The 16,091-nt window shown below is 34.1% G+C and overlaps 1 protein-coding gene across 1 annotated transcript; it reads left to right on the forward strand.

The window, feature by feature from the left end:
* The first annotated feature begins 5,107 nt into the window (after window positions 1–5,107).
* On the forward strand, window positions 5,108–15,287 carry LOC147403336 (bifunctional TH2 protein, mitochondrial-like). Its single transcript, XM_086438878.1, has 7 exons — window positions 5,108–5,540; window positions 5,626–5,734; window positions 7,358–7,642; window positions 7,735–8,149; window positions 8,430–8,696; window positions 14,339–14,947; window positions 15,053–15,287. The coding sequence occupies exons 1-6, from the start codon at window positions 5,188–5,190 to the stop codon at window positions 14,749–14,751; spliced, it is 1,842 nt and encodes a 613-aa protein (XP_086295004.1). The 5' UTR covers window positions 5,108–5,187; the 3' UTR covers window positions 14,752–14,947; window positions 15,053–15,287.
* Window positions 15,288–16,091: the final 804 nt, after the last annotated feature.

Consider the following 16,091-nt stretch of genomic DNA (forward strand, 5'->3'; position numbering starts at 1 on the left):
GTCAAGTTGAGTTCAAAAATCATTAGTCTAAGGTTAATGATTGATTATATGAAATTTCATTTTTATTTTTTGTTTCTTAAAAACATGTTGCTTCAAATTAGGGGTGTCAATGGGTACCCATTTAATCGAAATCGAATTAGAATTGGAATAGAAAACCTCAGTTCTGATTTTCTTTTTATTGGAATCAATTAGAATTCGGTCTAAAATGAAACCATTAGGTTCTATCCAATGGGTACCCACAACTACTTGGAACCAATTTAGTTTGTCATTTCTTTTTATATTATAGACAATTTGATGAATTCTTTTATTTCAAATTAATGCATGTCATATAAAAGTTCTTCAATTTTTCATATAAACAATGGATTGAAGCTTAAAATGAACTCTCTTCTAAAAATTTATTACTTTTAAAGAAGATAAATTGTTATTTTTTGAAAAAAAAATATCTAGAATAACAGATTATAACTAAGTTAATAATTTTGTTGATAATATGTTTATTTTTATTATTTGTAATGATTTAAAATAATTTCTTTCTCATTTGATCCTGGAGAATCAGAACCGATGAGTACTTTTTTTTTTTTGCTGTTCCGATTCCATTTATCTTAAAACTAGAATTGGAAAAAATATAATGGTTATGATTCTAAGTGCCTTAGGAACCGACCCATTGCACCCCTACTTCAAACAGGTTTTTAGGATATTGGCAACCCCTAGAACCGAACCAAACCGACCTTGACTTTGTTAGGTTTGGTTTGGTTCTATGACAATTCAATATTGGTTCTCATTTTATGAAATCAACCTCGGTTGGTTTAGTTCCAATTTGGCCCCAAGCTGAACCAAGTTGCACCCCTATCAATAGGATTGTCAATGGATCAGGTCACATCGAAATCTGATGCATGCTGATTTGTTTGGGTTCTGATAAGGAATTGATCTAGTAAGGGTCTGATATGATAATTTATCGGATTGATTCTAGATAAACCATGTTCCAATCCAATGGGACCCCAATCTAGTAATTATGAGAAAGTATGTAAATTATACCAATTTTGTTAAAATATATGGTTTATTTATATTTTTTTTATATCTAATTGAATTTGATATGATCGAGACCCAATTGTAAAATTGAGATCCAATAAAAAATCAATTTGATCTCCTTATAGGATTGGTCAGAGACTCAGAGGGTGCCCCTGATCTAATCCAGAATGATCAAATCTTCACGGGTCATGATCCAGCATTCATTCAACGGTCGTTGTAGTCATTTGTCAAACATCGATTAATCAATCATCATCCTCCAACAAATCAAATCTTCGTCCATCAATCGTAGTTTTCCATTTTCCTTTGTTATTAGCGACCCAAAACTAACTTGTTATTTTGAACGTTTTTTGCATTTCGTTTTCCATTTTCTTGGAATAATTTATTATTTTTAACATTTAGCTCCGACTTTGACAATTAAGATGCTTCAACAAGAACAATTTTTAAAGTATGATGCAATCAATTGTTTGGTCTGTATTGATTACTCCATTATCCATCATCGATAGCAACTTAAAACTAACTTAATTGAATGATTTTAACCCATTGATGCATAAAACTTTTTTGGGAAGATTTAGCTCACATTTGAACAATGGTGATTCTTTAATCATATAAAATTTTGATCAATGATCTATTCTAGAAGTAGTCAATAAAATAGTGATGATTTTGTTGTCCATTGTGGATTGTGATACTTACAAATATGTTGTCAAAAACTAATTAATTTAGTAATTGCAACAATGCATCACAATTTTATCTTATTTTCATAAATGTAAAACATTAGATTCTCTACTCTAAAAACGTGTCGTGCACTTAATTTGGCCCACTGGTCCTATGATCACTTGTTAGACACGTATGAGGGAGGGAAGAGAGTCCATTGTAGTACTTTTTTCTCTGTAGTTCTCTGTAATGGATTTTAATTAATAGTAGTGAATGACATGTAACATGTATTGAAAGGATAAATCAACACCTCAAGTCATGTAAAGGTTATGGTGTAGATTAGATTTTAAAAAGAAATTTATAAAAAAAAAAAAAAAAAACCTTGGTCAAAAAACTTTGAAAATGGATGTCCCATGAACTCTCGTGTTCTAAACAACCACGATGAAGAAGACATTGGGATCACTTTTGGTTAGTTTAGAAGAAAAGACCGAGGTCAAAGAGGTAATGTCATTAGTTTGAAATCATAAAAAGGTGTCTCAAATATTCACTCAAAAGATAAAAGGGCAATATCATCAATATGAAAACATAAGGGATATCTAAAACATTTGTTGAAACTTGGAGGGGTCACGTCTTTTCATAAGCGGGAGAGTTAGTGCAATGTTCTTGTCAAGAGAGCGTCGTGCAAGCATTCCTCTTTTAGAAAGCTGCTATAGGAATCTTAAATTTTACTTATTACAATCCAATGAAAAATAAAAGAAAATAAATGAATGATTGATAATAAGTAAAATTTGGGGTGCAAATACAAATTTTATCATTTTTTTTTTCTCGTTAGATTCCTTTTTTTTTTTTTTTTTGGTCTAATTTAATTATAAACAAACAACTGAAATTATTTGAATGAGTGTTATAATGTTTTGTATTGTTGAGATAATAATTTGAGCCAGACCTTTGTAAAGTTTGAAAGTTGTGTTTTAATTTTTATTTGGGATGTGAAAAATAATTTAAGAAATTGGGGTGTAATAAGTAAGAGTTGGATTGTTAATAGTAACTCTTCTCTTTTATTTATTTTTCATTAAAATAATAATAACAATCTTTTAAGTAGAGCCAAGTTTTATGAGGTGATTATTCAAAATATTGCTTATGAAAACTCCAATGAGATGATGACTCATAATAATAATGACTTCTTTAGTATGGAGTTGTAGGTTGACTAAAAGTAGCTTTTATTTCTATGAAGGTATTTCATTGGCTTATTTGAAAAGCAACTTTTTGAATGGCCATATAGTTGAATAGAAGCACTTATTTCCATTATTTACAAGAAAGGCAAATTCAGGTACAATGGATCCTTCTCTTTAGGCCTTTAGATAACTTGATAAGAACCTAAAAACATCCTCTAAAGTCCAAGAAGAAAAGCATGCATGATAGTACATTTGAAGAATTTTCTCCTTTTTAAATACATGGAAAGTTAAAATAATTGGTCACGATCGATTCACGTGGCAACGATCTAATGGTTATATGAATTTTCTAAAAATTTCTACAACTTTCTATACTTTAGACTCATCGTCGAAAATATTTAGAATTCTCATATGAAATATATAGACAAATAATACAATCTTTTAGACTCTTTAGAATAATGTATAACATTTCAATATCCTCTGGACCTTTTTAGATATTCTTGTTTTCTCAACTACTTGTTGAGAAGGAGAGACCTCAATTGCACAAATCAGCTATGATGATGCACTTGCCTTGTCGACATTTCCTTGTGTAGAAGTATTTTCAAAAAAGAAAATTCTTTGTTTGATCGATAGTAATTTTATGGGTTGAAATCTTTATCTAACATATGGATACCAATCTATCTTAGCAACGATTCAAATGATCATCAGAAGGGTTTACTTATAAAATAGTTACAAAGAAGAAACGAAGTTGGTCAAGTAGCTTCCAAGAGGTTGGCTTAATGGAAAAATTAATGACAAGAGTTTGTCTTCTTTGGCCGTGTGATCGAAATTGAATGTACTCCTAATTTACTTTGTTGTACATTGGAAAATTTTCGTAGGTTATGGGGAAAAAAAAAAGTTTGTCAAGTGCAAACCAAAACTAGTCATTTAAAAAAAAATCTACTTATAAGTTAATCAAATTATTTGATTTGTTAAAATTTTTATCTAGAATGTTACAGTGGCACATATGTAAAACTAGATTTATGATCAAGATTGATTAAAATGCCAACATCTATTTTTTTCCCTCTTACCATGTAAATGTGTGGTCATTTTACACCTATTCATTGTGTGTGGCGTTTAGAAGCCCTACAGAGAGCCAAACTTCACCAAAAATCAGCTCATTCTGAAACTTATAACCTTATTAAATGTGATTTATTAAGATTGGACGGTCCACGATACTTCAACTTGTAAATTAGGGTTAGAAGTTTCAGAATGAGTTGATTTTGGTGAGGATAATCTCTTCACCATAGAGATCGTCCTCACAAAAAATCAACCCATTCCGAAACTTCTAACCCTTATTTTGAAAAATGTTTGACACTCTTTAGGCCCTTTGAACACTTCTCATTCAATATAAGTCTTCGGATTAGAGACATGTAAGTATGTTCTCTTATATTACTAGAGATAAAAAAAATACCACCTTCAAATGTTGACATTTGGGGTAGAACATCAAATGTACTACTGAGATGAAAAGCACGTGATTCCTTATGAAACAAAATTCTAGATAATTTTATTACCAACCCTACCCATTTTCCACTACCATTTTTTAATGGATTTCAAAATCCATGAAATTTGACTTTCCATGCAATCAAACAGACCCTTAATGACAACTAGAAGATCTGTAATGGTCCTCCCATCTCAACTTTATGTTTGATGTTTCAAGCTAGAAAAGTCCCTTTAGCATAAATAACAGGCCCAATGGTTTCATGACTTTCCAATATAATTTTTTTTTCAATATGTACACAATATTCTCAACTATAATTCATATTTTTAATCAAAATTTAAAGAAGAGGGAAAAAACATGCAAAGACCGGGCCCACCAATGTCAGCTACCAAAACAACAGAGAAGATGTATAGAGTGTAGCTCCAGCAAACACTTTTTTTCCTCTTCCTTCTAATATTTTTAAATTAAAAAAAAAAAAAAGTATTTTGTTTCCAAGTATATCTTAGAGAGAGCATTATTATTGCTACAAACTAAGCATGTGGAGATGCATACGTGGAAATACACATGGAAACACTGGGCCCACCAATGTCACCTACCAAAACTACAGAGAAGATATATGGGCTGTAGCTCCAGAAAACTCCTTTTTCCCTCTCTTTAACATTTAATCCAACTGCCTACTGAGTCCAATATTCGAGTTTCTGACCGGTTCAACCGGTCCCACCTCTGCCCAACTCACTCGTCACGAGAAGACCATGAATTAGAGTTAGACCGCCGTCCGCCGGCCCTCTCTCTCTCTCTCTCTCTAATTTTTTCCTCTCTATAAAAATCTCTCTCTCTCTCTCTCACTAATTCTCTCTCTTCATGAGTTTCGTCTTCAACGCTAATAAGTTCAGAATCATCTTTCCAATCTTCAGATTCAACTACTCTGATCCAATAAAACCCTGTCTGATCCGATCTCACTTCTTTTCAAGATTCTCTAACTGTAACTCGATCGATCGATCTTGCAAATCTTCCAAATCGACAACCATGGGAGTCGTCTCGGCTTCAGATGAAGAAGGCATCGCGAGGCGATTCTGGATCAAATTCAAGAAAGAATCGGTGTTCGCCATGTATACTCCCTTTGTTGTTTGTTTGGCTTCTGGAAAACTTGAATTGGAGACTTTCCGCCATTACATCGCTCAAGATGTCCATTTTCTTAGGGCTTTTTCGCAGGCGTGAGTTTTGGAAATTTTTTTCTACTTGATCTTGTTTTTAAATTAGGTTTTTTGTTCATTTTGATGACTTTGGTTTCTGTTTTAGGTTTGAGTTGGCGGAGGAATGTTCGGATGATGACGATGCCAAGGCTGCGATATGCAAGCTGAGGCACGCTATTGTTGAAGAACTCAAAATGCATGATTCTTTCGTGCAAGTAAGCTAATTATTTACTCTCTTTTTCTTGCGTAGATTGAGATATTATGATAATTGAATCTTTTGCTTTTTTATATAATATCTAATTGAGAGGAGTTCGAACTAGTCTTAATAAATTCAAGATGATCAAGACTGTAGTTTGTTTGTTTCAGGATGAGGAATTGTTAATAATAAAAGATGATAATTTGTGTGTTTTTATGAAAAATCAACTTGAAAATTCCTTCTAATTGCAATGAATTATTAGTTTATAGGGAAAATATAATCAATCAATCTTTTGTAGGCTGTGAAAAACCTGTTTTGAATAATAGAAAGAAGTTATATTAAAAAGAAAAGAATTGATGCTTGTGCTAGTTCTGTATGAGAGAATAATTAGTTTGTTTTTATCAAACAAAAAGAATCATTGGTTTTATGAAAATTAAAGTGATGCAAGTAATAATTCCGTATTAAATAATCATTAGTTTTGTATCAAATGCATGCTTTGCGAGAGAATATGGCTGCAATCATTAGTTTTAAGTTTTATGTATAGAAAGAAAATTATATCAAAAGGAATGTTTGGTGACTAAAATATAAATCTATGCATACTCCATCCTCATACTCGTTACCAGAATCCTTAATGTACCTAAATGTATTAAAAAATCATTAATGATTTCTTGGTGGAGATTGTTGAAAGTGATAAAGAAGTTTTGAGGCATAGTAGATATGTTAATATCCCGAGTGGCAGTATGAGAAAAAAGTGAAAAACTCATATGCTAGTGCCTGACTTGTCAAATTCTACAAAGGCTGCCCTAGCTAAATCCAAATTAAACAAAGACATTCATTATCCTGTAAGATTTTTCCAGAAGAGTTGTATACCATCTCCTCTGATATGGCTCGATGTATTTTGGTGCATATAGTTTTCTCTGTTCATCTTCCTTTTTTTTATAAGCATAAAGTTTTATTGAAAAAACAATTGGTGCATATATGTTTTCATAGAATGCTTACTTTATCTTTGGTGTAAATCAAGCCATACTTCGGAAAAAACACTTAATCATTATGAAGATACAAGAAGAAGAAGAATAAGAAAAGAGTTCTCAACCAGCCTCATTGCAGTCCAAATGGAACTCCCGCAAATGACAAAATAATCCCTTTGAATCTCATGCTTGGAAAGTGTGTTTTCAAATGACAACCGTGTTTGCCTTATTGGTTTTGACGTGCCCATTGGACCAACTGGATCAATTTCTAGCAAATTCAAATTAATAGTTTGAGTTTGGCTTCTTGGGATCATGTGTTTGTTCCATACAAGTGTCTAGGATCTCAGGAGATGAACAGCCGTATCCTCTCTCCCCATATCCGTTTTGATATCTATATCTTGGCTCCTTAGATTTTAGCACATATTAAGATTCAGAGTCGAGATGGGTAGCAAACTATTTGTTTATGGGTATAGGTTTCCTGAGTCCTGTGATTATTGCAGTGGGCATTTCACAATTTTGAGCATAATGTTCAAGCTTTAAGGCCTAGTTACTAAGAGAATTGACCTAATGATTAAACATAATTGTATTTGTCATATCCTTTCATTTTCATTCCTTTCCATTAATGTAGGAGATCATTTTGCATGTATATATTTTGAATGTAGTCTGTTACACAGGAATGGGGTTTTGATCCTACAAAAGAGACCACTTCCAACCCTGCAACAGTAAAATACACAGACTTCTTGTTAGCAACAGCTTCTGGAAAGGTCGAAGGAGGAAAGATGAAAATTGCAACTCCATTTGAGAAGACAAAAATTGCTGCTTATACACTTGGTGCTGTGACACCATGCATGAGGCTCTATGCCTTTTTAGGTAAGGAGCTACAGGCACTTGTAAAACCTGATGAAGGCAGTCATCCCTACAAGAAGTGGATTGATAATTATTCGTCCGAAAATTTTGAGGTATGATAATTATTTTCTTTTTGTATTCAATCCGCTTCCCTTTGCTCAAACATCTCATTCATATATTTTTTTCTTCTTTCTGAATGGAACAGACATCTGCTCTGCAAACTGAAGATTTGCTTGATAAGCTAAGTATCTCTTTGACAGGCGAAGAGCTGGAAGTCATAGAAAAGCTATACCATCAAGCTTTGAAACTTGAAATAGGTTTTTTTCGTGGTCAACCAATTGTTCAACAAACTGTTGTTCCCTTTTTTGGAGTGCACAAACCTGCGGAGCGTCATCTCATTATATTTTCTGATTTTGACTTGACATGCACTGTTGTTGATTCCTCCGCCATTTTAGCAGAGATTGCAATATTAACTGCACCCAAAGTTAGTACGAATGAGCCTGAAAATGTACTTGTTCGGAAGTCATCGTCTGAACTGAGGAACTCATGGGATGTTCTTTCTAGGCAGTATACTGAAGAGTATGAACAATGTATAGAAAGCATCTTGCCCAGTGAGAAAGGTAAAGTTAAAATTATCATCATTTATCCTTCACAATTTCTTATCATGAAAGAAACATCCCTAAAAGATACAAACCAGTCTTGATTATTTCATATTTATTAAAATTATTTTGAACTCAGCAGGTTCACTTCTTGGTTGATATTTAGTATTTCTAATCATCACCTTCAATAGTTTAGAAATGGTCTCAAGTAAAACAAATTAAAAGGTTACTGAGATGGGCAATCACTCACCTAGAGCCTACACTCATGTTTCCATGCTTCAACTTCTTTTGATTCTTGCAGTGGAAGAGTTTGATTATGAAGGTCTATGCAAAGCCATTGAACAACTTTCGAACTTTGAGAATCGAGCAAATGCAAGAGTGATAGGGTCCGGGGTACTAAAGGGTATAAATCTGGAAGACATAAAACGGGCTGGTGAACGGCTGATACTCCAAGATGGTTGTGCTGGGTTCTTTCAGAAGATTGTAAAGAATGAAGAGCTGAATGCAGAGGTCCATATACTTTCATATTGTTGGTGTGGGGATCTCATTAGGTCAGCTCTTTCGTCAGGTATAATTTCTTTACTATTAGAACTTGTCAATATGAGAAATCTACGGTACATGTTCGTGCATAACTAAGTGTTTATATCTGTTGTTTCTTGCGATTCTGGTTACTAGCCTAGATTTTCTAGAATTTCAATATTTTAAAGTCTGAGGCTCTGAGCGGAAGTTTTTTGTTCATGTGATGTTAATTAGACCATACGTTTAGAAGATTATGCTATTTTCCTTTTGGTAAATAGCTGTCATCCATTAAGTTTCTAGAAACTTTATTTAACTGGACCAGGTTTGCCAATTACAAGTTATGGATTCACAAATAAATAGACTAGATTATCAATTTGCTGCTTTGATGGTGAGTTCACTAGATAATTTAATATATCTTAGACTCTGTTAAGTTTTTTGGTAAATGGTGCTTTCCTGCCTTGATTCTGATTATGTTTCTGTTGAAGATCATTTTTTTTCCTATTTGTTGTTCGTCAACTCCGCACGTGAAGAATCTTGAAGCTGTAAAACAGTTATGGGATAGGTCCAAAAAGTAGGAGATGACCGACCATCATCCTGCACATGTTGTGGATTGGACTTGTTGTCCAGATGTCTTTTTAGAAGACAGCAGCAGGCAGCAAGCAATGATGGCCTTTTTCGTTTCAGCTGTTGTTTGGGGAGTTCGAAGTTTCCAACGTTGTGATTCTTCATGCAGTTGTTTTGATCCAGAAGATGATATTAAGGCCCTCTTTGGATCATGCGCAACAAATTTGTGCACGAGTTTCAAACCTGTGCACACGTTTCGTGCTCCATTAGACATGCGCAACTTTGAAAATTAGTTGTTTGGAGTACCACTAGCAAATCATTGCAAAAATGCACATCTGAATTGTATGTGGACTGATGGTGAACAATGTTTTTCACGGTATCCTCCTGCTACCTAATAAAGCTGAATAAGAAGTTTGTAAGGCAAAGATGTTCCGAGGTCATTTTGGTTAGTATGCATGTTGATTTGATTGATTACTGTGCTAATAAAATTAGGTTTATCATAGTGTTTAGGTTGATTTGTTCAATTACAGTGTTAGTAACAACATTGATTTGGTTGAAATCAAGATTGAAATTGTTCTTCTAAACCCTAAACCCTAGATACACCATCTACCACTCTCTATCATTGACAATCTCTGTAGTAAAGAGTAACAGAAAGGGGGATGTACAGGGGAAGATAAGACATGTGGATGAGAGAAATGGAGGGCATGATAACATACAAGGATTAAAGGTCACGAGGTTGTCAGAAACTTTCCAGATGGCCCATGCTTCTGCTGCTGATGACCTAGACTGTGTTGGTTGAGCGACAAAACACCGCGGAGCAGGAAGTTTGGGCACAGTGTGAAGCTGTTTATGGTTATGTCGATTGGGGAATATGAGGTTGTTATATGGCTGATATGCACGAATTTGATTCCTTGGAGGGGATGATGGGTGGAATTTTTTTTTAAAGACAGTACAAATTCAGGACTAAACACACAATGTTAATTGAAACTTTGCGTGTTTGCCAAAATGCACGAGATTCACAGAAGATACAAACAGGGCCTAAGTTGATTGATTAGCTTTTTTTAAAAACAGTACAAATTCAGGACTAAGGGCACAAATTTAACACACGCATTCGGTCGTCCCAAACACAATGTTAATTGAAACTTTGCGTGTTTGCCAAAATGCACGAGATTCACAGAAGATACAAACAGGGCCTAAGTTGATTGATTAGCTTATGTGAGAATTGAGGCCACTGGATTCATTTATGAATACTGTATTGAGTCGACAAACAAGTAATAAATGCTTGCTTTTGTGATCAAGCTCTATTCCTGTAATTCCTTCTATTTAATCAATAAATTTTAGTAGCAGCATTAGTTGAACATGGTGAATTCTTCCATGATGCTCTTTATGAGATGTGTTAAAACAGTTTTGGGCTAGAGGATAAATATTGTAAAGTGAGGTTTTTGATGTTAGCCATGTGTGATGTAAGGTGGGTCCTTCCAACAATCACACAGGTCTTCCCATAGGGGCAAGTTACGTATTGAAGTTTATGTGGGACCTCAAAACCAGATTTGTCTCATGGAAGGATGTAAAGAGTTACCACTAGAATAATACTTGTCAAAAGGGGGACATCATTTGGGATGGGTGGAAGGATGTAAAGAGTTACCACTTGGTGGATTGGAATACGATATGCTTTCGAAAATGAAATGGAGGATTGTCCACATTTTTAGAGGAGGAAATATGGCGGCAGATTCACTTGCAACATTTTCTGTGAATCAAAATTTCAAAGGTTTTCTCATCTCATTGTGATCTTATCAGTGCATCTAAGAAATCTTTTATGAGGAAGCAATTGGGTCTACCTTCAATTTGAACTGTGTAACATAAGTTGTTGGCTCCTTCTTCACCTTTGCATCATATTTTGTCTTTAATACATCATTGCTTAGTTAGCAAAAAAAGAAAAGAAGACTGCACTCCAAAATAAAATGGAGGATTGCACTTTCAACATCTCAAGGAGATGCATATTGGTTTACTAGGAAATTAATGTAGGGATTTAGCAAACAAGAAATGACATATGGAGAAGGGTTACTTCAACAAAAATTGGTGAAAAAACAACTGTTACATTTGGTTGGAAGCTGATGTAACAATTTTCTATCTCCAAACATGAAGTAGACAAAAAAGAGTGCCTAATTACATTTGGTTTACTCAGAAATCAGCTCTGAATCTTTATTTGTTTGTTTAAGTTATCGATGAAGTAATTGCTCCTATTCAAAGGCGTGTCCCTGGTATATGTTATTTTTCTATGATTTATTGTTAGTTGATGAGATCAATGAAGGGGCTTACACAAAACTAGGACTCTTGAGAGATGATTTGAGTTTAGGTCTCTATGATAAGTAGAACTAAGATATAGTATGTGGAGTGTAACTTTAATAATGACACTGATGGAGTGGAATGGCAAAAAAAAAAAAATGTCCTTGAAATACACTGAAGTGACTATTTTTGTAATCTTGGTTCTATTATAAACAAGGATAGACAGATTAAGGTGGATGTTGCCAATGAAATTAGAGTTGGATGGTTAAAGTGGAGGTTTATTTCTAGATGCTGTGTGATCAACACATCCCAATTAAATCAGTAGAAAATTTTTATAAAACGATTGTAAGACAAAAAATGACCTACCATGCACAATGGAGTTGAATATTGGGCTATTAAAAAGCAACATGTTGGTAGATTGAGCATAACCGAAATGAGGATACTGTGGTGAGTGGATAGAGTAAATAAGATAGAACTAGAAGTGAACTCAATCGTGAAAATGTAGTAGCACTAATAGGTGATGAACAATGGGAAAGTCGATTGGTCAGCTTGGTCATGTTCTTAAAGAACTTCTGGATTTTTTTGCTTTTACAAGGAAACAAACAGAGCCTAAGGGGGATATGGTTTTCAATTCTCCTTCTCAGTGAGATTCATTCTCATTATTTCATATTACACTTGTTTATTATTCCCTTGCATCAATATAAACTTATCGAAAAGGAAAGAAAAAAGAGGAGGAATTACCATTAGTGTTTGAAAGGTTTATGTTATATTATCAAGTGGGTAGAATTGCTAACCAATAGTTTAGGCATTTTAGTAATTAGTTTCAATTTAGGATTTAGTTGTTGTTTAATTTGATTAATGGCAATTATAGATCAGGTTACATAAGTTATTTTAGGATTAGTAATTCATGGTGGGTAGATATTGCTTAAGATTTCTAGAAGACAATTTTCAATGGGAATATTAGGCAACCTTGGGTTTCATTTATGTGTGTGATTCTATCCCACAAGGTTTTTGGTGAAAATTTTCCTGTCATGGTCCAAGCTTCTTTTTTTTTTATTTTTTTTATTTTGTTTTTATAATGAAATGAGCTCTCTTTGCAAATCGTCTTGACTAGTTAGAGTTATTCTTTTCTTCTTCCTTTAATAAGTCATCGTTGTAAATGTCGTCCCACGTTTTGGATAATTTGCTCGAATTGTCCTATAATACCTATCGTCGGTTGTTGTGCAATTGAATTTTTTTTACCTATGAGGAAAAACAGAAAGACATGTAACGATTAGGCATGATAATATGCAAACAAAAAGGAATAAGGCCCCCTCTACTTTTTATTCTCCCCTAGCTAATGACACATCTAATATCATTTCATTGGTCACATAGTCCTTTTGTCAACTGCCATCAAATTTCCTTTAGAGAGGGGTGTCGTGGTTCCTTCATACATCCTGTATTCTATAACAAGAACCTCTCAAGCTATTTGATCTAGAGATCACAAGGTCTCACCCACTCCCTAGGGTTAGGAGATATTTCAATTCAATACCTATTTTACAAATACTTGACATAGATCAACAGCCTATTCAGTCGTCTATCCAACGTCAACCTGTCGTAGAAGAACCACCTTCTTGTATTGCCTTTCCAGCAACCAATGTGGTATAATTTGCTTGCCGTAGTTTGAAGCTCTAATTACCCTGTAAGGAAGTTCTCCGGTGGGAAATCCAATTTGTAAGATGACTCGAGAAAAGCAATAAGAGATTTAAATTCCTCTTCATCTTATTTATTCCATTCTTATTCTAATGTCTATTTTCGCGTTCCTCTACCTTTTTTTTTCTTTTTTCCTTCGTTTTGGCTTTTGTCTCTTTCTTTCTCTCGTTTGCATTCCTTCATTTTTCTGTTCTCCCTTCTTCTCCTCACTTTTCCCATTTTTATTGTGGGTTCTGTCCTTCATGAAATCCTATTTTGCACTTTCATTTTATCTTGGGCATAGCTTTCATCAAGTCAGAAGCAGATTATTTGGAGTTATAGAATTGTTATTATCATTGTTGCTGCTGTTGTTGTTGAAAGGAAACCCTTGCAAGGGATTTTGATTTTTTATTTATTTTAAAGAATCATATTTGAAGCTACACTTCTTTGTTGCCTGGCAATGTTCCCTTCCCCTCCCCCTCTTGGATTTGTAGGAGTTCATTTCTTGAGGATTTTGTTTTTGGATGGGATCTCAGAGTATGGAGAGGTATGGTGAGTTTTTTTGTTCCATCCCCTTGGGGGAGGTCTCATTGACCTCCTTAACTAGTAAATGCTTCTCTTCCTCTCTTAGTAAATTTTATATTCCATAAAAGATGTGTGCATTTGTGATCATTACGTGATATTATGTAGTGTTTCACTAGATGGTCAAGGACTACTCAAACATGAGGTTAATTATCTAATTTTGATGCAATTTAGTTTTATTCAGAACTTTCTATCATCAGTTTGGAGTCATCACCGATTTTAATCAATTTTACTTGTACCAAATGTTGGGGTTGGCTAATTACTGACCAGCTTGCCAAGTTGGTTAAAGTCTGTGAGTGTTGATAGTTGATATCACGAACTGTGTTCAAAACCCAAAACCCGGTTTCACCCACTAATTACTGACCACTAATCTTGTCTGCCTAGCAAAATAAAAATAAAAATTATAGCGGGGTTGGCTGCATGAATCCTTTCTGATTTTGTTGCTTGGTTACTTATCATATATTTATATATTGTTGCTTGGTTTGAAATAAGAATTATTTAAATGGTTGTTTTCCTCTGTTATGTGCTTCATTGAACTATTATTGGGAAAGATAATAAAATATACCTTGTACTCGTTTTGTTGATCAGGGGGTCTAAATGCTTTGAAAGTGCATGCCAATGAGTTCATGTACGAAGAATCAATATCCACCGGTGAAATTGATAGTAAGGTGGAGTCTCCCATGGACAAGGTTCAAGCTTTCAAGGACATTCTAAAGAGCCGCAGTGATAATGGCAAGAACTCATCTGTTTACATTGGAGACTCCGTGGGTGACTTACTTTGCCTGCTTGAAGCAGATGTGGGCATCGTGGTTGGCTCAAGCGTAAGCCTAAGAAGATTGGGGAGTCAATTTGGTGTTTCTTTTGTTCCATTGTTCCCTGGTTTGGTGAAGAAACAGAAAGAATTTGTTGAAGGCGAGACTTCCAATTGGAAAGGGTTGTCTGGCATTCTTTATACGGTCTCCAGTTGGGCTGAAATACATGCCTTCATTTTGGGGTCGTAGAATCATCCAACTGATGATGCTTTCATTTCTCTCTTGTCTAGAACAAATTCAGGATTCACATATAGTAGGATATATAGATAATACAAATAGTGGCTAATTTTACCAAGGCCACAGATAAAAACTTTTTTCTACAGGTTTCTGTCATCCGGGATTCTCTCTCCCTTTCATTTTGGTGGGATATGCGAATCATAGTGGGGTATTTACGCTCTCCTCCGTCATTCCCTTCTCCAACCTTGTAATTTCCTTTACACCGTGTTATTGTTCCATTTTATATAGCTCATCATGTTTTCTACTTGTTCAGGTATCATTTGGCGGGGTGGCAGGAGGTTTCAGGATGTGAATGTCTCTTGCAAGGTGGAAGCAAGATGTATCAATTTGTTTGTTTAAATAGATATTGGATTCAAGTGATCTTTCTTTTTTGTTTACTTCATTTTATAGGGTTGTTGCTACTCATATTTTTTTTGGGGAGAAGAGCAATTTAGAAGGGACCTTGATACTTAAAAAGGGAATAATCAATTCTGGCTCTTTTGCATCTATCTATGTTCTTGGTCTCTTTTCAAACACGATAGACTATCTAAAACTTATAATGGATGTACATGGAATATTGATTCTTGAGAGTCCATGACTTCTTTGATTTCATGGTGTCTTTAGCGGTTTTTTTCTTCTTCTGCTGTCGTTTGTGTTTACACTTTACAACATGAAAGGGTAACTTCATTTCCTTAATGGTCAACTTCTTAACTCCGCAAGAAGATTTTTTTTGGTCTGCCTCACTAAATGTTCTCAATCAATAAGTTCTATACATTGACTCAAAAGAAATTTTGAGTAGTTGTCTCCACATATTTATTTATTTGGAAAAAATAAGTTCCTAATTGTTGATTACTTTATAAGTCTGCAAAAGAGTCATTGTTGTATGTATATTGCTCTAACTAATGTTATATCAGGAAAATTACGAACCATCTTCTCCTCCAATGGTTTGTGAGAAAATAATAATAATAATAATAATAATACAAAAATCACTATTATTTATTCCCCATACAATTTGTTGGAGGTCTTTAGAAGCTAAAAAACAATATTATGGTCTTTTGAAAGCATACAGGAAATGGTTTATATGGACAAGACAATCCATTTAACTTGATTTATATATATTTAAATTAAAATAATTATACTTTTATAATTTTGATTTAGCCAAGTTTTATGAACTCAGTCGAGATTTTCAAAATATTATCAGAGACATCTCGTTTATCTTGTATGATGATGTGAATGTTGAGATACCGTGTATATCCTTATCGTTATTGAACGAGATTGTCATGACTCGTCCGAGTTATCATGGTCTTAGACAA

The sequence above is a fragment of the Akebia trifoliata genome, chromosome 4, assembly GCF_017979445.1.
Source record: "Akebia trifoliata isolate Shusen 1 chromosome 4, ASM1797944v1, whole genome shotgun sequence".
Taxonomy (NCBI): domain Eukaryota; kingdom Viridiplantae; phylum Streptophyta; class Magnoliopsida; order Ranunculales; family Lardizabalaceae; genus Akebia; species Akebia trifoliata.